Genomic DNA, 23,993 nt, shown 5'->3' with positions numbered 1-23,993 from the left:
TTCGGTTTGAGTCGGAAACCGCTGACTCACCTCGATGCGAGGCGGCTTCACCGTCTTCGGATCGGCCTCCAGCGGCGCTGGAGTTTCCTGTAACCACACAGCAGAGCATTTAACCATCAGCGGCGCTCAGTCAAAAACAGTTTATAATTAACATACTCTCACAGTGAAAGTACTTAACCTGCTTTTGTTTTTCTGTCACTCATAAATGTTTCATATCAAGAAACAAGTTTTAATTCCATGCAAAGATAATCTGAGTTTTTAAATGCTCCACTCTTATTTATTAAGGTCAATCCAAACCTGCCTGGTAATTTTATGAATTAACTCTAATTAAACATATTTTAGATTTTATTTCAAGAGTCACACTCGGGTCTGAATAATGACAGACTCATACGGTCTTAAATAGCTTAAATGGAACCTGTCTGACAACACGAAGTAGGCCAAACTTGTAAGCGCCAATCTAAAGGAGTTTAAGAATATTTTAGAAACAAAGCAACTGAGATCTAAGAGTTTGGAAAGGGTTACAAGGCCATTCATATGGTTTTAGGAGTCCAGCCAACTGCAGTAAAAACTATTATAAAGCAACAAATCTACAGTCAAACTTGGCGGTGTTAGAGTTATGGTCCGGGGGCTGCTTTGCCATTTCTATACTTGGACAACTTGCTGTAAATAATTAAATCATAAATTCTGATTTCTACCAGAAAAGCTTGAAGGAAAACATCCAACTATTATTTTCTGCAGCAAATGCAATGAACTGAAGTGAATGGATTGGATAGAAACCCTTCTAAAATCAATGTTGTAGACTGGCCTAGTCAAAGTCAGAATTTAGAGATACTGTGGCTCTTAAACGTGTAGTTTGCTCCAAAAGGCTGAATTGGTCAAAATTCCTCCATAATTACATAAAAGGAGGTTAATGAGGCTGGTTTGGAAAGCTTTTTCCTCCTCGTTATTTGTTCAAAGCACAGGAAGATTAAATATTTAAACATTAAAAACATTCAGAAACAAAGTGAATGAATTAAACTTACTGGAGAGATGCCGCTTTGCAAGCATCTGGAAATAAAAAACAGCACAAACTTTACAAAAAAGGTCTTCAAAAGTCAAATAATTAATGGAATTTCTCCGTCTGTGCCAGATCTAAGATTGAGAATTTGTTGTCTTCTAAAATGTATAAATGCAGCAGATCTCAGGAATAACCTGCTGCCTCGTTCCTCTGTTGGGCGGCAGCGTCAACGTTCCCACGGTGGCCTTCAGCTCCTTCTCCGTGGCAACAGAGTTGCTGCGGCTGCTGCTGGCTACGGGTCGGATCTGGATGTGGAATTTCTTCGGCTCCTCGTCGTCAAAGTCTGAATCGCTGGAGTAGAAGTTGTCCTCCTTCTCAGAGCAGCGTAAAGGGAGCGTCAAGAAAAACCAGCTCAGATGGCAAACGCTGCTGCAGAAGTGGAAATATTTCGTATAACCTAGTGACAGCGTGAAAACAGATCTATTCAATTCTTTTTTCAAAAGTAGTTAGGAAGTTTATGACATTAAGGAAAAAGATTACATTTTAAAGAACAAAACAAAATATACATTTAAGCTCAACGTTATTGATATAATTCACAGGCTGATGTAGATTTAAAATTATTTTAATTTGACTAAAAAGTTTAATTTTGATAAGAAATGAGATGATATATTTTTTAAAGATAGTAAACCAATGAAAGAGTATCAAAAAATAGCTTTATTTTCTAAATTATCATTGGAAAAATGCATATTTAAACCCTTCAAATAATGGCTGAGAAGACTTTTGCATGATATTTTGATGATTCATCTTTGGCGATGAACTCAGAGGATTTGAGGTAGAGAGGCCTCTTTGCAATCACCCTAATCTTTTGCTCCATCTGCAAATATCAGATTCACGTTGGGGGAAAAAAAGGATATCATTCTGAGTGCTGTCAGCTCGGATGACGAATCCCTCGTCGTCTACTTCCAGTGGAGAATTCTGCAGAAACAAGAATAATCACAGAGACAGTTGGAGAGACGGACAGCAGCAGCAGCTCAGAGACAAACGATGCACATTTGATGCACAGACATGTTGTCACATGGCGTAGTCCAGCGCTTACAGAGAGCCGTTCATTTGAGAAACGACTGAGTAAATACGCCCCATCGATTGCAAACAGAGTTTAACTCAAGTGTGGGTGAGTGACTTTTACAGGATCTGAGTAAGAGCTCAAACAATGCTGCGTCCTGAAGCTGAAAGAGTAATTTAACTCATTTATTTAGAAGCTGTACATAAATATTAAACAAATAAAGAAAAGTTCAAATCTGACTCATATGAAAATAAAGAGTCAATCTGTAGAAACTGACTTACTGCTGATTAATCTGAGTGTTAAATTGTCAGAATCTGATTCAGAGATGATGAGAATGGTCTAATCCAAAGGAATGGAGATTATAATCCAACACTGCACCATTTCACTCTTCAGGAACAGATGAGTAACAAAGTGACATTTATCTCATTGGGGACGGTCACAAAGTTATTTCTAAGGCTTTAGGACGACAGTGAGAGCAACGTTTAACAAATGTATATAAAAAAAAAATTATTTGAAAACTGCACATTTTATTTATTAAGGTCTACTTGCCAATTCAAGTTTATTTTTTTAAAATGTGACAATACATATCAATAAACATTTACATTTTCATCTCTCGTCCCATTAAAGTATAAAAAATATCCAAAGAAATAATTTCACATCATTGCATCTGCAAAATTGCAGTTAGCACTGAAATAATGTGATGAATATCTTGTAGCCTGCTTTCCTATGCTTGCATACTTTGATCAAAACTGTCTTATGTTCACAGAAATTGGAAATTAAACAACTGAAACTGCCAGTCACGACTTTTCCTGCATGGTAAATGTTAGTGGAAGCTCTGAAGTTGGTTTTTGGAAGATCTCTCATCGTTTATTACACTCCTTGATTGCTATCAAAGGTATTTGGCATCTAAATTTACATTGCATCTTTGCATTTGCTTTGCATTAGATAAAATCATTAATAAGCATTAAAAAGTGAACAAAAGAGGCTTTCTAAGATTCAAACAGGCTGATTACTATTTAGAAAATTGTGTGCTGTAGTTTTGACTCCATAAATAGAACCTGTTTGCCTCTCCACTCTTTCAAGAATGTATAGAAGGAAAAAAATATATCCAAATGTTGAACTGATCATGAAAGTGAATGTAAAACTTTAACTCCTTATGACAAAATCTAGCAGTGAAGAAAGGTACAGAGCAGTTTAAAGACGTTTTGTTTACTCTCTCCTTCATCATCCGACTGTTAGGTGGATTTTTGGCAACGTCCAAAGCCCTTCCACACACTAACTGCTCTTAACACGGTCCTGCATGGAGGGAAACACGTGCACACGTTTCCTCACATGTGCACACTCACTTCCACTGTCCCGGCAAGACAATATTAGAAAGTTCTCAGAAGTGCAGGAATAAACTTGGGAAACCCCACATCGTCCATCTTGTTATTTAAGCACACACACACACACGCACGCACGCACGCGCACACGCACGCGCACACGCGATCCCTCCCTTCCAAACTCTGGACAAAAACACTGTTGTAAGATTACACGCCCTCAAAACACCAGAGTATCTGGTATCTAGGATAGGGTCAGCAACAGAGTCTGTTTTTTAGCTTTTAGCTGTGAAATATGTCAAATACTCACCAGTGCCTCTGGGACAGCTGAATCTCTGCAAATATAGAAAGAAAAACAAAAACAAAAGGTGTTACTTTTAGCTTAGTCTGAAGCCAGAAGTAAAGAGCAGATGAGGGGAGTGAGTAGGAAGGAAGTGCAACACCGCCGAGTTTCTGATAAACCTAGAACTCGCTGACATATGGTGACACCTGGGGATATGACCCAGGGGTTTCATTTCTGATTTACTGAGAGAAAGGAAGGATAAAAACAAGATTTATGTGTCTTACTTTTTGACAGAAAAAACAGCTGCATTTCCATTACACGTGTAATATTTGATCTCAAAACACAATTTCGTCATTACAATGTTTCCTTTAGATAAGAAATGCAATTTAATCACACATAAATAAGTCTGTCCATGCAATAAATCACTAAATATCAAAGTGTCGATGGATGTTAACACTTACATCTTTTTCCAGAGATGTACAGCTCTGGAAAAACATTAAGAGGCCACTTAAAAAGATCAGTTTCTCTGATTTTACTCTTTATAGTTTTATGTTTGAGTAAAATCAACATTGTTCTTTTATTCTACGAACTACTGACAACATGTCTGCGAAATTTCAAGCAAAAGTTAGTATTTATCTGCAGAAAATTTGAAATGGTCAAAATAACGGAAATGATGCAGTGCTGTCAGACCTCAAATAATGCAAAGAGAACGATTCATATTAATTTAGAAACAACAATACTAATGTTTTAACTCAGGAAGAGCTCAGAAATCAATATTTGGTGGAATAACCAGGTTTTCAGTGCAGTGGTGTCTTCATTTTATCTATCTATCTATCTATCTATCTATCTATCTATCTATCTATCTATCTATCTATCCATCTTTGAATCTCTGTCTTGCCTGATTTGGCTGAAACACAGCAAAGCTAAGACCAAACATCTGGTAAACGATTGCTCCTTTCACTTGATTTCACTCAAAACTCTGGAAATGAGCAGGTTATTTATTCATTATATTGTGATCTAGTTCCTTTGAACTGTATCTGACCTAGCCATTACTCCTCCTTTCCTGTACGGCTTTTTGTTTGCACAAACTCACGTGGAGTCCGGCTCCTTGTCCCTCTTGCCCAGACCGGGGATTCTGAAGGCTTTTGCTCGAGGCTTTTTCCCGCCTTCGGGGGTCAAAGCTGCCATGTACTCCTCAAAACCAACTGAAGCTACAGGCAAAAAATACAAATTATTTTTTACCATCTTTTTTTCCAGTCTTAATTCAGAGTAGATGGAGAAGGATGAGCTCACTGTACCTGGCCTCTCTTTGCCCGTTCCTTTCTGCTCAGCAAATTTCCGAATGAGGATGTCGACGCCGATGTTTTCCACATTCTGCTTAAACTCCTCGTGGACCTACAGCCCAAAGTGACAAATGAGCTCTGAATGCAAGGCTTGCCCCAGCTGAGGCGGTCCACCGTGGTTTTGTATAAAGAGATATCAAGTTGACAGGAAATGTAAACATATTACTGGGTAATGGTTTTACTTGAAGACATTCCTGACGATACTTAAACTCACAACTATAGAGTCTTAAAACAACAAATCAAAAAGTAAAATTAAAATAAATACTAATTATTTGCACTTCACTTAATCTAAGATTCTAAGGAGCTGGCAAGTTTACTTTGTAAAAGTTCACAGAACAATCTTTATAGTTAGATTGTTTTGTTACCACAGCTACAGTCTGATGCTGTGAGTTTAATCTCTGAGTTTGAGCTCCATCTGCTCACAAATACATCTTATAATACACCGGAGGAAACCCTGAACTGCTTTTATTGCTCCCACAGTTTAGCACATTTTCACAGAGCAAGTATACTCAAGCATCAGTTCTTGTGCTAAATCAATAAACCGAGCCTTAAAAATAAAAAAAAATTAGAAAGAATGAACCAAAAGGTGATGCTACGTCCAGATCATAACTTATTCTACTCTGAAGACTGAATCCCAAATGCTTACAGTACAAAGGGGAGTGAAAGACAGAAAAGCGAAGCTCCAGATAAACAGGATCTTCATCATCAAAGCCGTGAAGTCTGACTCACCTGTCCCACCTGAACGTGGGTGTCCTCTATGGAGTGAGAGTAACTTTTAATTAACTGTTTCATCTGCCTCAGATGCGCCTCTTCGATCTCCTGAAACCTCTGCTCAAACGTGAACACAGTCGCAAAAACACACAGAAGAAATTAGAAATTTTCCACAGAAAACCCTGAACTTGTCATATTAACTTTGATTTGCAATCATTCAAACAACCTTTGGATAATCGTCACAAATAGGCACACAGACGAGAACTTACTGTCTAAGCATTTCAAAATCTAGAAGAGTATTACGAAAAATGATCAGTTACACAACAATAACTGTCATTGTGCAACTTAAAATACTTTAAGTTAAATCCACATGGCATTTCACTTTCTCAAACAAAAAAAAACATATTTCAATAACTGCAGGTGTCAGTATTTTCATCATTTTGCTTGTTAATGGTAAAAGATGCACCGAGACACATAAGAGAAAGCAAAAAATACTTATTTTAAGAAAAACTTTCAAAAGACCCCTTTTCCAGAAATGTAAGAACATTTATATTTGTTTGTACTCTCTTTCAGCCAGATCTTTTGTTAGTTTGTTTTACAAGTATAGTCTTTAAGAAATGTATTTTTGTTCAGGAAGATCCACCAGTGAGAAAATAGGAAGAGGATTTTTGTAAATTTAGTTTTACATCCAGATCTATTCCTCTGGAGTTGCTATATGCAGTGGCATGCTTTTATTTTGTCGTTTGGTTGGTTTAGATACTGCAGTAAAAACTAAAATTATTAAAAATGAGCGTTATCGTTTACCAGTGTGGTAGCTTCAACTGACGACTGGAGCTTCTTTAACCCCAACATTTAGTAATAAAATCAAATGGGAAGTACACTGAGCCTTCTGTATTTGCAGGGATTGGGGATCACAACCACCCACAAATTTTATTTATGAAAGGTTTCCCTTTCTTCATTCTTTTTACAATAATCCACTAACCTGTGTGTCTACAGACGAAATCCAAGTAAAATACATAAAAGTTTGGGGTTTTTAAAGTGACAAATGGGGAAAAAGGTTGAATGAGATGTCTTCCAAGGCACTGTAGTTTCACGTTAATATCTGATGTCAAATCATCCTAATATTAAAACAAGGAGGAAAATGCACACACAAATAAAAACCTAAATTAGTTCTCCAAATCCAAACTAGCTGGGCTCATTAAAAAGTGCAACAAATTATATATTTTCTACTCTAACAAAAACACCTTAACAATTACAGCCAGACCTTCCTCCTCTGAGCTATTACAGGAACTAATTGGTCACCAGGACTCCATTCATTATTTCAAATGTAAAACACAGAAGTGCTCATTGGGATTTGTTAAATATTTCCATGGAAACAGCTGCCGTAACCATGGAAGCACAGAGGCAGTGATTAAAGGTAATGAGCATTTTACAGCTTGTGTGTGTGGAAGTGGGTGTTTAGGAGTCGGGGGTTTAGGTGGGCTGAGGTTCCTTTATCAGGGGCAGCGTGCGGTTTGATGGTACATGAATGGATGGGATAGCGGGGTTCTGTTCTGGTGTGACGCCACACAGAGCGGCTTGAAGCCAATGAGAAGGAGGAATGGATGAAAAGTCAGATCAGAGGGAGGGCGATCAGGAACGCTGGAGTCGACGCTGACCTGGGAGGACTCGCTCATCTTCTGCTCAAACTCTCCTCCCACACGGTTGTACTTCTCGATGCACAGCGCAAAGGACTCCGCCGCTTTCTTAGACTTCAGCTCCGCCTAGCGAGGAGAAGAAGAAAGAAAATTGCAGCTTTCAAGCTGCTGACTCACAGAGCTGACATTAAATTTAACAGAACAGCTATATTGAGACAATGTCAGAACTGTAATTAGAAATACTCAGTGTGAACTAATGCGATACGTGATTACTGAGCTGTAACACGCTGGGTGTCTGCAAACAGTGGATCTTTGCTCCAGAGTGAGACAAGGGAGGTAACTGTGCATTGTAGTCACACATCAGTCAACAATAAAGTGACATGATCAAACATCTCTGACGAATCTGAATGCAAAGCTTAAGAGAACATTACCAACAGCTGAGTAATAGTACTCGTCCATTTCCTGGTAATTTTGAGCACTCAAGTTAGCTCAGTTCTAAGTATAACTACAAAAGAGAGACATTTTTAAATCTAAAACTGGAAGAGAAATATGGATGTATGGATGGATCTATTAGACCAGTGGTAAAAGGAATAAGGTGTGGAAATATCCTTCTTTTCTTTTTCCATACTTATCCAAAGCAGGAAAATTCATAAAACAATCTTTTTTTTTAGTTTTCAAGCTTTTTCAAAGTTTTTGAAAAGTAAAAGTTTTACTAGCAATTCAACCACATTAAGGCATTACTCTGTTAACAAATGACACTGCAAATGTGGTAAATTTCAAGTCTCTGAGTCTTTAGGATGAAAAATGCAGCACAGTTAAATTATCTCAATTTATTTCGCAAAATTTTTTATTTTAGTTTGCTCACTTCTGTGCCAAATGGCAGAGAAATAAATGTTAAAGTGGCAGCAAACCTTCTCCAGTTCTTTCTGCGGTGCTCCTTCCTTCCTGAGTCGGTCCAGCTCCAAACACTTGGTGTGGTAACCTTCCTTCGACTTCTGCAGGTGGCCGTTCTGGACCTGCAGCGCCTGCACAGCATCCACCGTTCCAACCATCTCCTCCTTTGTCTGGTTGACACACAGTTCACATTTGATGTCTTGGCTTTATTAAGGGCACGATACAAGCAGGCTACATGCAACACATAATGTTTACATTCCAGACGTTTACCTTACGATGAACTTTAACTTGCTCGTCTCCATACTTGTTAACGTCCCGGATCAAATCGTTCATCTTCTTCATGAGCTCCAGGTGGCAGAGAGCCAGTTTGTCAGAAGATACCCTAAAAACATCCCACATGGGCGCAAAAGTCCTAAAGACGACACAGATAACCAATCATTAACACTAACGATTGGAAAAATAAAGATTTAGCAAAGAAAAAATATTCTTCTTTTTGTCTCAAATAATTAATAGTGGAGATGTAAATGGCTTTATGCATGTGCAACTTTAATTTAACATCTGGTTTCAAAGCAGATACTTGAGGTTTGTAGTACAGCTGCAGAAATCTTACATTTTGTTCATTCTTTGATGAACAAAACAACACAAACAGTTAAAAACACACATGCATTAAAGTACATAAGCTAAATATCACACAGGGCAGTAACTTGATCATAAATATGGACATTTGGTGATGCAGATGGCACTCGTACATATAACACATGCAGCCATATTGATAATTACAACAACAAGGGAGAAAAGGCAGCACCAGCTCCATGTCTGTACTCACCCCAGTTGACTTCCATTACTTGCTATTTTTGCTAGTTTGCTCATTGATTTGGAGTAAGTCTCTTCAATGGCAGCCCTGGAAAACAAAAAATATTTTAACACAATCAAGTCATTTAGAGGAACCTGTGACACAGCAGGAAATGGGATTATACAAAAAAATTACAGTGCTGTAAAAAATAAATGTGAGAAGACAAAGTGATCCAACATGTGGAGTTTCTGGTTGCATGTTCATAGCAAAACTATTAAATGAAAAGGGCTATTAAAACTCAGCACAGAATAGCTGTTGTGCTGTTATAGCCCTCACAGCAGATCTAATTGCTTTGATTCGCCAAACAAATTGAGGAATTTCATAAAGTTTTCTATAGCAAAAAGCTTTCAGGGAACAAAAAATAAATAAAGTAAGGAGGAAATTCATCAGAACAGTTGCCTAACCCTGATCTGGCTGGATCGCACTCTGAGGGCTTGTGTTTCATTTCCTGACTGCTGATTCGTTGTGTGCTGCTGTCAAACAGATAAGTGAGTTCCTCCTGTGAGGAATGTGGACAAGTGTTCTGAATCAATGTCAGGATTATATCAGCGGCATAACAGCTTCCTCTGTGCGTGCCAACTTTCAGCTCTGACATTAAATACCCTGTGGAATCCTACTTTCATTACAACAACAACCTATTCCACTTTTTACTTTGACTGCAGCATTTACGCTGCAGCCAAGTCTATCAAACTCACATATGTATTTTGCAGAAATAAAGAAAGTGAGCATCATAACTGCTAATAGTGCTTCAGTCAGAAAGAGAAATCTTGGCTTGTGTCCTGTGTTCAGAGAGAAAGTGTTTTGAAATGAGATAAAAATTAACTTTTCTTGTTGTTTTGACTTTAGATATCTACAAGCACCGAAGGAGATAAATACAACCCAGTTAGAAAAAATACCCTGGCTTATTAATTTAAGTGTAATCAAATTTTGTACATCAACCAGATGTTGAAACATGTGAAAGGTTCATTTAAAGAGAAAATTTGAGTCAGTTGATCTCAATAAACAGCCAGTCGGTCAGGAGTGGACACCTTATTCTATTAAAGTCAAACTTTATTAAACTCTAAACTTTACAACAGTGAAGGAGGTGGACTTTGCACAAGAAAATGAGGTGGAAAGCTGTACTTTCAGACAGAGGCATTTGAAAAACCATCACAAGATTCTGACTTTTCAAAATTTAGGACCACATTCACTTTCCACAGGAGTAATTAACACATTCTACAACCAGCTCTGATTAGCAGAAATCACCTGGAATCAAAGTGTGGACTCATATGTCACAAAGAAACACTTCTGAGCAGAATGAAATATTTCCTGCAGCATAAAGTTTACAGCAACTGTGTAACTGCAGAAAAGAGCCTGCAAACAGCAGAATCTATAACAAAAACACAAATTAAACTGAAAATGAAACCCACATGAATCCTTTCAAAAAGCCAAGATTAAATAGATTAAATTGCCCCCCTAAAATCTATTCTTATCCTTTTGTATGTGAAGACCTTTTAACAGAATAATCATTGATTAAATCACTGCTTATAACAAGAATTTAAGTCTGATGGGAAACCAGGGAGTAGGCTCTGATAAAATGAGAAATAATCTGCTAATTCACGACAAAAGCTGCCTGTTTTTGGACTGTTTTAAAGTATTACATATAGTTTTTTTTTTAATGAAAGTCGTAAAAGTTTAACAAGAATACAGATGTAAGCTCCTCCACTGTTACTAAAAACTAAACTCAGAGCTAGAACTGAATATAAATTTCAGTCTCAGCAGTTCTTTTTGTATGTTTTCATGAAATATCTGCAACAACAGAATGGTGGTAATGAGACAAGGTTTCTTAAAGTTTGTTTTTATTAATTAGATGCAAACATGTTGTTACCGACTCGGCGACTTCTACCCTTGAAAATGCATATATGCTTCTTTGTTCCAAAGTAATAAAATAGAGCGCTTTATTTAAAATTTTTTATTTGAGAAAATATTTTCACCTCACCCAAAAGATGAGTTGGGTTTTCTGGCTCTAAAATTTTATTTATAGCAGCGACAGCAAACCCGGTTCTTTGGGTTGAAAATGTTGCAGAGCTTTGTGAATGGAGAAAGAAAACAATGTTCATTTGATCAAATTTAAAGTTTTCTTTAACTTTTATTAAATTTACAGCAAAGAGCTTCACCACATGAAGTAAGGGTGTTTCTCCAAACATCTGATGTACTTAAGCAGCAAAAAGTAATGGCGAATACATGACTCAAAGTTCAGGGCGTCGATTTGAATGACATTAAGAGGAATATACTTGATTTTTCTGTAATCTGTACGCTCCTCACGCGTCTTTGAAAGCACACAGGTTTAAACGCATGAGCGATAAACCAGCAGATGAAACTAAACACTTCATTTCTAATCTCTGAGCACATCACCCAGCCTTGACCTTTTCTCCTCTTTTTCTCCGAGTACAGAGTCAGGAATGTCGGATTTCACCGAGCCACCTCCCACATCAACCTTACCTCTCTCTGACAAACTCGGCCAGCTCTTTGGTTGCCAGCTGGCCATGCTTCATGTTGTGGTACAGCACGTCAAAACCGGCATTTTTCTCCCCCTGCAGAGGCACAAATTAAAACAGATACCTCCTGTTAGCACCAAGTCAGGAAACGTCAAACTGGCAGAGATCATCTAGGTGATGAAAACTGTTTTTCAGGGTTACAGAGAGCAAACAAGTTGCAGTAAAACTAGAAAAACAGTCTCACTAGTATACTAAACTAAATATATTATGACCGTTATTTGGCTGTTTTGAACTACAAACAATCGGCAGAAACCAGGTTTCAAAATGTTATAATGCACCTTTCTTTAATATTTTCACATAAATAGAAATCAGTTTGGCAACAAAATTTACTCGTATTGATCTCACCCTGCTTAGTTTTACGTTTTGGTGTCATTTTTGATTTTTATTTTCTAACCAGCTCTGTTGTTTGAGCACATTAGCTTTTTGCTGGAGAATGAATAAACATGGGTTTCTTTGCTCAACACTAAATCCCTGGAACCTTCCAGCCCAAAAATATATAAACAGACAGAAGAAAAAAAAAAAGTCAGGAAACAGAGATGTTGCTGCGCTGCGAACAGACACACTTCCTCCTGGCTTAATGCAATTAGGTTGTTATTTGTGAGCACTGATGTTTAGTGAAATTGGCCAAAAACATGTAGGATCAGTGATCCAGAGGATAAACTTTGTATTTTAGTGTCCATGTCCTAACTCCTTTATTTTATTTTTTTTACACTGACAGCATCAAGACAAAGTTTTCGATTTGTCTTGATGCTTCCTGCAATGACCTGCACCGAAAGATTATTTTAGTAACCCATTATTGTATTAATTATTTTTATGATTAATTAGGTAGAAAACTGGCCCATAATTTAACCACTTCAGTACATTAAGAGTACATAAAAAATGCAAATGTATAAATAAATCCCTTTTTAAATAAGAAAATGAAACATTTCATTGCATTCCTTTGGAGTACTTGCTCTTTTGAAGAAATTGATGCATATTTGAAGATAAACAAAATTCTAATCTTAAACAGAAAATGCATAAATTGTTTGTACTGTTTTGGCTTAACTGCTTCTGACTATTGTTCTGTCAGCAAATGGCCTTTTCAGAGTCAGTATCCTCCAGTTAACAATAAATTACTAAATAAACTGACAATTATTTCAATAATCAATCACGATTCATCTTTTCAGCCCTAATAAAGACACTCATCCATTAATACAACTAGTATTTAGAGCAAATATAGCCTGTCTTGGTGAGTTGTTTTGAAAATATGTTGGAAATGCAGTGATTTTTGAAGATTGACTCCTCACTTGCTCCACCATCCGGTAAAACCACGATCAGTTGTAATTTTGATGGATGGCGATGTGGAGGTGCTGCACGCTGCACCACCACGGCAGAGCAAATTAACTATAATGGGTGAGTATTTACTGCAGAGTCCATTCTGTGGTGGAGTGAAGTCAAGATGTAAATTGGGTCTAAGTGATGATGTGTCCAACATCTGACACTTTTCTATGAGGCATTCAGCATTTCCCTACTGTTTGAGAAAAGAAATGTATCAAATATAATGAAAATACTACAAGAAAATCACCACTCTCTTAAGTATTACGTTCATTTTTTCCATCTGTCAAACACAAATGTCAAAAAAAAAATGTCAGAAAACCAGAATGCCTCCTGCGCAACCAAGCAGATTTAACAAACTACATCATCACCTCGGGTCCATCAGTGCTGTAATTTTACAAACCTACACCTGTCTTTACATAACTCTCTATAATCCATGCAAGTCCAGCTGAGACAAACACACAGTCACTAAAATGGGTGTGTCTGGACTTCAGCCTCACCACATTTTTAGTAAACAGTTGGACTCCTTGTGCAGCCACAGACAGCCAGCTGCATCTGAAGACCTAAAAATAACCCGTTTGAGAAGAACAGACCCTTTTCCAGGTACCAGGGGAATGGCTGGAATGCCAAGAAAAGCTCGGCGGTCACCACACAGACATGTGTACCCAACAAACGGAGACACAGACTGCAAGCTGAGAGGAATCTTAAACCAACAACACCAGACTAGACAACATTAAGTAATCACCATCAATCTCTTGTCCATAACATCATTATTATTTAAATAGAAAATCTGATTTGACTTTAATAGATGTTCCATGTCCTTTTGGTCCTTCTTAGGTAATTTGTGCGCATTTCACAAGTTAACCCAACATTACAGGACTTAATCTGGTAGCTTTAAAGACATATTTTCTTCGTTCCAGAAATAAAAAAAACTCCTGAGTCCTGGTTCAGGGATAAGATGGATAAAAAGTGGTTGTTTGTAGGGGCATTTCTTCACATAATGCCCCTCAGAGCATCTTTCTCAAACCTTGTTATTAATCAGACTTGTCAAGTCTCACCTTCAAATAGTCCTTTAAAACCTTCAGTACCTTAGCAGATCCAATACTACTAAACAATTTTAAAATATATTGTGTTTTTACACAAGTTTTGGAGAACATTTTAGGAAACTTTTACACTAATTTCACAATTTGGACAAATTATTCAAGATTTAAAGATATTTAGTTTAACAGTAACCTTAAAACAAGAGGCTATAAATAAATACATGTCAATTGTTCCGTTTTATTTATTTACTGTTGTAAATGGTGGTACTGTCAGACACCCTTAGTAGTTGAAAATGCAGACAAAGAAATCCCTCATAGCCTGTTGCAGTTGTGAATGCCTAATGTTGAAATTCTACCCTCACAGAAAGGTGAGCTGACAGCTTCAGTTCACACACACACACACACACACACACACACACACACACACACACACACACACACACACACACACACACACACACTTTTCAATAACTTTCATTCATTTTTTATTCACTTTTATTGCCTAATCCCAACCAAAAACAGTAATACTTCTTTTTGCCCAAAGGAGCAGTGGGTCTTCACAAGGTAGTATTTGTAGGAAAACTAGGTCTTACAAGGTTAGAAATCTAAAACACACACACACATACCTGCCTATTCAAAGCTAAACACAGCACCTGTCCACCATAACTGGCAGGCTGGAGTAGCAGCTGCATACAAAGCCAGTCTGTCTGTTGAAATGTTCATCTGATCCTGCATGTTGCTTCAAATTCAATATGCAACAGAAAACTGCATTCCAGCATCTTGATAGTGCAATTATTGTGATTCAATATACAGTAGCTCTGCCTCAAATTGACTAAAATCATTAATAGTTTATAGTGTTTCCGAAGTAAACTAAAAATGTAGCGAATGTTCAAATACTCTAGGACTGCAGAGTATATGGCAATTATTTATCCTCATCACAATGTCAGTGTCTGCAATATTCACATAGCAGAGACACTGCTTGGAGTGCAATGATGATTTGCAAACACATTCCAACAGTGTTGGACAGCAGATGGTCACAATGGACATATATGACTTTACCTAAAATACTAATAGTCACAGATTGACGGAAGATCAAATGAGAGACAAAAAAGAGGAAAACAGGCATACGTTTCACCTGATAATCGCATCAGTTACCGATACCACAATCGAAAGGTTTTCTAATCAGAATCAGTGTTTGTCATCATACAGAAGTACAATGAAATTACTTTCATTCAAAGAACAAAGAAAGAAAAATGATCATCATAAGACATGGTGCAACTCTTGACCAATCACTGCTGGAGATTGACATCATCCCCAGACCTGTGAGAATGAGCCGACAGACTACGGATAGATGGATTTCAAAATCCATCTACAATTATAGAATGCATCAACATGTTTACAACACTTTAGATCACACACTTGAAGCTATACAACACAAACATTTCCATAAAATCAGAGTGTGAACACTGAAATGTCCAGCATATCACTGACATTTAAAGATATTGCTCCAGCAAAGTGATAAAGAACAATATTTTTAGATGTGAATTTTGGCCAAACCTTGTAAATTAGGGAAGCTACAAACATTCCCTTAGTGCCATAATATATTCTTTAAACTTCAGCTGAATGATACATTTTTGTCATCTGATATATTCAACCCCTCATACTTTACTCTCCTTCTAATCTCTTATTCATCATTAAGTTGACCGAGTCGGTCATGCGTGATTGGGTTCATTACCATGACAATAAGACGAATGGTGGCAGTAGAGACGCCGGAAAGTTTGGGGGAGGTTTAAAGAGATTAACAAGTTTCTTACAATGATTCACACACTGTGGGCCTCTGAAACTCGGCAGAGATCTACTTTAAATTCTTAAAGAGAAATTATTTTAACTCTGTAAACAGGAAGCCAGTAGCGGTATGATGAATTAAGATGACTGTTTTTTCCTCTTCTTATTTGAAGCATTAAACATTAGGATTAAAAAAAAATTGAGGTTACAATCTTAAATCTCAAAGCAAAATAAATGTAGCACCAAACAACAACTTTACATGACATATCAAATAAAATGAAGTTGTATTTTTTAGCTGTTAAAGCACGTTAACAACCCAAGACTTTAAAATAATTGATATTGGATTTAACTGGGACTTTTATGTTTTTCTCTTAAACAACTAGATTATTTGTTCAGGTTTAAAATTAAACTACAAAATACAGATTGTAAAATGTGAAGTCACAAATGAGCTATTTATTTACCAATGCAAAGCAAACTCTGTTGCTCTAAAACTGTAACAATTTGCTGGTATAATTAGACGTTTCTTTCCAGCAGTTGCAATGCTCATTAAATAGTCAAGCACACACAAATGGACCTAATAATTTTCTTTACATATGGCTACTGAGGGACATGTTCCTCTGTGTTGTCTACTGGAGAACTGTCTGTGTTTTGTGTGTCCAAGGTGAAATCAAGCTCTCTTGGTTCTGATGAGAGACAAATGGCTACACATCTCCCAGGCTTTAGCTCTTATAACATAAGGAAGTGAAGCTGGTCAACCTGTGTGCCAGAGGTTTGCTGACTCGTGCAGAGCGGTTCTGCTTAGTGGGCAGGTTGAGCTGAGTGAACACTTCCACAGCAGAGACGGGTCGGTACCATCAGAAACAGAGAGCTGCAGCTCTGCAGCACAGATGGCCGGTTTGTTGACTGATGTAAACATTCACATCTGCTTCTCTGAAATGATTTTCCATTTGTTGTATTAAACATGAGAAGTAGACATACGGCTGCTTCCTGGATAGAAATAGATGTAATCTGTCATGATGTCTGTGCGTGTAACTGAGATATTAATTTGTGCTCTCTGAAGGTGTATTTCCTGTAAACCGGAATAACTAATGTGTCAAACACCAAATATATATTTTTTAGATTCCAAGGAAAACGATTGCTCTTTAGAAGGCAGTACCTTCATAAGTGTTATGCTTTTTAATCAAGAAAAGAAAAGCAAAGCAAATAAACAAAGGGTTTTCCTAAATTTAGAAAAAAGGACAGCAATGCAGGTGTCTAGAAAAATGTTCTGTATTATATGTTTTTGGCTTTTTTGGCTGGTTGACCAGCAGTCTGTTGCAACAAGCAACTTTCAATGGCATCTCTAGAAATCACTTTAAACCACAGAAATGATTTACATCGAACTTGAGAAAATGGCAGAGAAAATATTTTCGTATTTGTTTCAGGTGGATATTTTGGTGCAAAGCAAACTGGAATAATGAAGCAGCACTTTCATTTGCTGAGGATGTATTTAATCATAGCTGCAGGCTTCCCCCCTGAGCATGGTCCTTATGCAGTTAATGGAAAAAGACAGAGCTCCATGAGGAGGCTTTGTGACCGGCTGTGAATGTTCTTGAGCCAAACAAGACGAGGCTGTGTGAGCAGCTCGTTCCCAAGCGGCTCTGTTGGCTAATTAACTAAAGGGCTGGTTTGTCTTGCACAGCTTTTTAGATCTGAACAGACTGGGTGGGAAAGCGCCGTTTCCTTACTGTTAAACAGACAGGCTTGTAAGCAACAAGCTGTAGCTAAATAAGTTTAACTCATTAAGAAGCTACTTTTGGGTGCTCTACTTACGTTTCCAGAATTTAAAATTACCTTCTGCATATGTTGAATATGATTTTTTTTATGTGAATATGTGCCAAAAAGTACCAAGTGTAAACTATTGTTCACTGCTTTCAAGTGTAATAATGTATTTTGTGCACATTCATTTGAAACAATCAAGATAAACACAAGAAACTTTTCATGTACGAGTTCATAGGGCTCAACTTTGCTGGAAATAAACCCCTCTAATCTTACAAAGATTTTTTTTGTTTTGTTTTCATTCTGTTCATGTTTCTGTCTAGTCTTCTGTGTGTTGACAGTTTATTTACAAAAGCACTAAGCAGAGCCGCGCTATTAATTTTGTTGTTTTGCTTACTGTGCAATGACAATAAATCTAATTTAATCTAATAATAGATCATAAGACTTATTTCCAAAAAAAAAAAAATCTAATTCAAAATTGAATTTCCTTAAGAAATGCATGAGTTTATGGGTAAATAATGACATTTTCTAAACAAATGTCTTCATGTACAAATCCTATATGTAGAACTATTTAAATATAAATGCATATATGTAAAGCCAAAATATAATGCAAATCAAGTTCACACTAATGTCTGAAATCTCTTCATCCTGTAAAAATGTTTACATAATAGCAACCTGACATACTGACAGTTTGGTCACATATGTTTTCTGTCTTAATGAAGTTTTAAGCCAGCCGTAATAATTATTATTGACATTTTCCATTTCTCTATAAATTAAGACAGTTTTCTTGCCCAGCACCATTTTCAATGCCCCACAAACAAGCATTACTGTGGATATTTCAAAGTCCAAAGAAGGGAAGGAAGGGAAGTAGGGCGCACCTGAAATAGATGCGGCAGGTGTGCAAGAACACAACAGAATGGAAAATGTCAGGACTCATTAAAAAAAAGCAGGCGACAAAGAGAAAAGGAGACGACTAGAATAGCTTAAAAACATACAATGTGATCAGAACAAAGCAGAAAGGTCAAAAGAGTATACATGACAAAAATAGTAGCCAACATCGGTCCGTCATTGAAACAACTCTCTTGTCCCAGGTGGCCCATTTGGACCCACTGGAGCCAGCTCCGTTTTAGAAAATTCACAGAAACGGCGTTATCACAGTGCTAAGTTGTTACGTCACAGCAAACATCAGTCTGTGACAGACTTGGTGCTTCTCCAGATTTCCGGGCCAAAAAGAACAAAATGGAGTTGATATCAATCACTGGCATCCAGCCAAAACTGGAACCACCTCATTAAAGAATGGTTAAATAACAAGAGCTTCCTGTAGCTGAATCCAAACCATTAATCTCCTTAATTTGCCATGAAGCAAACTGGAAACTGGCCATTATGCTGTACATTAGGAATCTGGTCGACCAGTTTAGAAAATGGAAGAATAAAAAGAAAATTGTCAAATTTCTGAACAGCTAAAACAGATTTCATACCTTCCCTCCCTTTTCTGTTAATTCCCAGGTAAAAATATTACGTAAGCTCATGTTTTCAGTTGTATTCTCCAGGTTAAAACAGTTTTAGCATAATATTAGACAATCTACCAATGATATTGGTAAATATTGGTATGATGACTTTAATTGTGATATTTTCTTCTTTCCTCTCTTTAAGCAGCAGAAGCATATTCTCCATCAGTGACTGGAATGCAAACATCTGGAGTTCAACACATGTAAAGTAGTAAAACAGTAGTTATTATGCAATTAAATGTGTTTTCTAGGATACTCACCCAGAAGTTGTTCTGAAAGACAGCCATTGTCACTCAAAGGTAGCCAGCAATCTGTAAAAAAAAGAAAAAGAGGTAAAGAATCATCCCAGCAAAGACTGGTGTTTTCATTTTCTTCCAATTTGACATTTTTTCCACTACCGGAGGAAATAACCTCAAGAAAACATTTTAGATTTCTTTATTAGTTTGGAAAAGGCATTTATTTTCCGTCCTGGTTGTACCAATTGGCCACCCGCAGTATCAATATCGCAGCAGATTGCACAAAAATGAGTTCTGTAAAAAATGTTTTCTTTATAATAGCTCCTGAGACACCTTTAGTGTAGGATGGGAGTCCCTGGGAAAGAGAAGAGAGAAGCTTAACAAATGACTTGAAAGCAGAAAGTCAAAGGATGGAGGCTGCTAATGAAGGAGGGGGAGTTGCATTAGGGAAGAGGATAAGAAAGAATGGAGGAGAAGACAAACTGAGGTGTCAGTAAATACAAAGCATGAAATATATGCAGTTATAAGGTATGAAGGGCTCTTTAGACACCATGTACAACACTAAAAACGATAAAAAAAGCTGTTCCCAGACTTGATATTTACAAAACCCGTAATGCCTGGTTTCAAAACCAGGAAAACTTATACATGAATAAATAAATTAGTGCTGAAGCTAACATTTATTTTAGAAATGGATTATTCTGACAATTAATCAAGTAATCAGATTTTTTTTTAAAACCGCACAGTCTGTAGATTTTTCATTTAACCATTTAAGCTCATTTTATACAAGAGTATATACAAAATGCAAATAAAAACATTTATTCATTTTTAAATAAGAAAGTAAACATTGTTGCCTAAATCATTTGTAGCAGAGGATGGATCTGCAGCTAAAAAAATGCAAAATGAATACTTAAGCCCTTTCTGCTTCACTTATCAGTGCAGTGCAATCTGTTGACACTTTTTTCAATTAACCCATCAAGTCGTTTTTTTTCAGCAAATGCCGTATATTAGAGTTATACTCCAAGTACACTCCAATTAATGATCATTTGATTGCTAAATTAGTTAACGATTATTTTATCAGTCAATTAATATAAATTGATAAAATAATCAATCAATATTATGGATGGATGGACAGACAAAAGGATGAATAGATACACATAAATAGATGGAAGAACAGAAAGAATAAAACCCAGAAAGATGCATGATTCGAAATGAAGTCTGGAAATTATTTTCTATACTCTTGTTTTCTTTTTCCATAATATCCAGAACTGAAAACTACTCTGTTTGTTTCCAGACTCTGTAGCAACAGACTCTTTATTAAAATTCACAGGTAACATTTAAAGAAATGCATTTCAAACACCCAAGCAACTGCCCTTTCCACAAAAATCCATAATGAGGAAATTATTTCCCAGGGGTTGCCCTATAAAGGATTCCTGCTATCTCCTCTATTCTGCTGACAGTGTGTGCATGTGTGTGTGCTGACAACAGCCTTTTCTCTGTATTGGCATTGACTTGGCCTAAGCCTGGTGACCTGGTATTAAACAGCAGCTGCACACAGACAAAAACTCTGCAACACAACATACACACACACACACGCGTGCACACACACACCTCAAGCCAATACACCTCACACCTTATTAATTAACTCAGCAGAGGGAATGGAGGCCCTGCAGGGAGATCGGTAAGAGGAAACAAAAACCTGGATTCACAGGAAGCAGAGAGAAATACAAGAGCATGGCCAAAATGATACCTTCACATGGATTACCTCAAATTAATATCTAATTGAATATTACAGCAGCTTAGTAAAAGTAACCACAACAGACTAGAAATAAACATCAACATAAAAAACCCTCGACGTAAAATCATGACTGTCTGTTTAATTGGTCTCTAAATTCTCTTAGGTGTGAGTAAAACATTAATTTTGTGAATAAAACAGTTGCATGATGGCTCAGTTGGGACCCCTGTTCCCTTGCAACAAGAAAAGTCCTGGGTTTGAATCCCCTCTCTCACAACCCTCTTTGCTAGAGCCTTTATTTCAGAACAAAGGCTCGGAAATAAATAAATGTATTTATGACATTTAATTACAAAATGTCAGAAATTGAATTTCATAAATAAAATATCAAAAAGAAATTTGCAGGTTTCTCTCTGGGTGCTCCGGCTTCCTGCCACAGTCTAAAATCATGAGTATCTATCTATCTATATCCATATATTACTCTAATGTTTGCATGATGTTGCATTTTGCATTGCACCTTAGCCTATCTAAAGCGTGAAATCCGTCAAGTTAATTTTCTAAGTCCAATCTTTCATTATGTTATTAACATGACTATTAAGGACGATTTGCGGGTTTTTATTAATGTCTTTTTTGGACGTTATGACCTTTCATTTTTGTCTTCCTGAGATGGATGTTTGTGTTCCTTCAGCACAAACTATTTCGAGTCTTTTAAACACAGGCTGTGCCTTGCTGTGGTGTTTAAATGGTACACAGACAAAATGTGGGTTCAGTTTGTTTTACTCATGTCCCAATAGAACTATACATAATGTGGCTGCACATATGTGCCTGTACCCATATTTATACTCCATTGTAGATCTACAGTTCTTGAACACAACAGGCCAAACCTGAAAGCATGTCTTCCGCTCAGCAACAAAATACTACGATTTGAATGAACAGGGTGCAATGAAGTTTAACAGACTCTGGTTTATCAGAATGAGCCGCAAAACAAAGGGATTCTCGCCTCAAAATTCTCAACAAGATAGTGTTTCCAAAATTGGAAGCAATTAAACAAAATATATATATATTGTTTAAATAGCTAAAAGATTTCCAACTCAACTCTAAATGTTATCCAAGTCAAAATGCCTTTATTAGAGGAACATGATCCACAAAACAATGTTGAAAGCCAATTCAAATCCTATTTCTTTTCCTTGCTTTAACCCACTGCAAGGGCTGCAAGAGAGAAAGAGCTACAATGGCAATAATATTGGTAAATATTGTGATGATGTCAGGTGCAATATATACCCATTTTTTTCTTTCCTTATATTTCTCATCCGTGCTTCCATTCTGACGTTGAGGGCAAAGTCATTTGTGTCGGGTGTGAGAATCTCCTGCCGTGAAACTCTGTCCAACCGGCTAAATATTACATTAGCAAATAAAATGCAAGGTCATGACACTTGAAATATATTAGCCAACAATTATTGCACTCCAAACAGTCCTTTGTAATATCAGTGCGTGCAATGTTTCTATCTCAACCACAATATAGTCGTGTGTATTTGATACTGTGGAGCCACACAGGTGGAGGAGGAGGAAGGAAAGCAGCTTTCTGGCCCTGAAAATCTGATTCTTCCTGAAGGCAAAAACAAATAATAGGAACTGCATTTGCAAATGCACTGCCTATTTAAAAACAGTTTGAAGGAGGCATTGCATGAATCCTACTTTATTTTGCACATATTTTCAACACAGAACAATCCAGAGGCAGATAGAGGTGTGCATGCTCCCCCATGAGGGACACACAGTGCGGTGGGCTGTGGAAAAGTTGCTGACATCCTGCAATCTCCATCTGGTTGCTACTCAACATTTAGCTGAAATCAGCTCCGAGGCAGACAGGAAGGACACAAGGTGACCTCAATATTTCAATGTCTTTCTGACTGCATTTTAAGAAAATAACCACATATACAGCCTCTATAATTTAACAACAGAAAATATAGTCTGTAAATTTGCTCTTGAGAAAATACACATTTTACCATTTACTTCTAAAGCTTCAAATATGTTAAATTTATTATGAAAAGCTTGGTTGAGTAACACTCACAGCTAGTGGTAGCTGTACTTCTTTCAGTTTACCAAAGAAAAATATCCTTTAACATTTTATATAATTTTTTTCCTATAGAATATGCATTTGTTAACATAAACTATGCAGAAGTGATTTAAATGGGATGTATGTGTCTTACAAACTCAACCCAAAAAGCTCCAATTAAAGAATGATCACAGCATATATGTTTTAATCCTAAATGCTTAAAATGAAACTACCTGGATTTAGTCTTTTTGTCTCAAAAATTAGTATGTATAGAATTCAAGGTTTGAAAATTCTATGACAGCAAAAGCCTAATGTATCAAATATACAAAAATTATACATTAAAATCTATACATCAATTTTTAAAGCATCTAAGAAAGTTTTTTTTAAATACCATTCTTCGAGAATTATTTCCTTTATCATGCTTAACAAAATAAAGCCTTCATTTACTAAAAAGCATGTCTGTACAATTTAAACCAAATTCTTTTGAAAGAAGCCAAATAAGAAAAAGAAATTATACAACTATCTTTAATAATAAAATCAAACAGATATTATTAACAGTGTGCAGTTCACTGATATCCAGGGCAAGTATTTTTTTTTCTTTTCACCTTTTTTAATATCTTAGCAGTTTGTTTCATCATATGAGGCTGAACTTAATCAAAAATATGTGTGGTTCTTTGGTTTGGAGATAGAAAACTAAATAGTTCACAGAAAAGAAACAGCCTCTAGGGTCCCAGAAGCACACCAGGAAACTGCAAAATGTTAATTAACAGCATTTCCTCAGTGGTGAAAGCAGTATATTTCATTATAATTAATGTAATTATTGCACTTTTTCTATCCGCCGTATTTTCCCAAAGTTAAATTTAATGATTTCTCTGGACATCTGAGAAAAAAATGAATGTATTTAGTTGAATTATCATATCCAAGTTCTAAAAA

The 23,993-nt window shown here is 36.7% G+C and overlaps 1 protein-coding gene across 1 annotated transcript in view; it reads right to left on the bottom strand.

Moving 5' to 3' along the window:
• The window catches only part of fcho1 (FCH and mu domain containing endocytic adaptor 1), a 66,683-nt gene that overhangs the window by 24,371 nt on the left and 18,319 nt on the right, over positions 1-23,993 (bottom strand). The window contains exons 2-15 of the mRNA XM_015052979.1: positions 19,303-19,353; positions 11,582-11,673; positions 9,074-9,148; positions 8,518-8,659; positions 8,265-8,417; positions 7,375-7,479; positions 5,735-5,833; positions 4,961-5,057; positions 4,756-4,873; positions 3,690-3,714; positions 1,912-1,972; positions 1,192-1,382; positions 1,023-1,047; positions 31-87 (exon numbers count right to left, since the gene is read on the bottom strand). Of these exons, the coding sequence (XP_014908465.1) occupies positions 31-87; positions 1,023-1,047; positions 1,192-1,382; positions 1,912-1,972; positions 3,690-3,714; positions 4,756-4,873; positions 4,961-5,057; positions 5,735-5,833; positions 7,375-7,479; positions 8,265-8,417; positions 8,518-8,659; positions 9,074-9,148; positions 11,582-11,673; positions 19,303-19,329 (1,267 nt within the window). The 5' untranslated portion in view covers positions 19,330-19,353. The remainder of the gene's footprint in view (positions 1-30; positions 88-1,022; positions 1,048-1,191; positions 1,383-1,911; positions 1,973-3,689; positions 3,715-4,755; positions 4,874-4,960; positions 5,058-5,734; positions 5,834-7,374; positions 7,480-8,264; positions 8,418-8,517; positions 8,660-9,073; positions 9,149-11,581; positions 11,674-19,302; positions 19,354-23,993) is intronic.

The sequence above is a fragment of the Poecilia latipinna genome, unplaced genomic scaffold, assembly GCF_001443285.1.
Source record: "Poecilia latipinna isolate Pla-1442-1.1 unplaced genomic scaffold, P_latipinna-1.0 Scaffold1151, whole genome shotgun sequence".
In the NCBI taxonomy this organism is placed as follows: Eukaryota; Metazoa; Chordata; class Actinopteri; order Cyprinodontiformes; family Poeciliidae; genus Poecilia; species Poecilia latipinna.
This window is presented reverse-complemented; position numbering and strand designations above follow the sequence as displayed.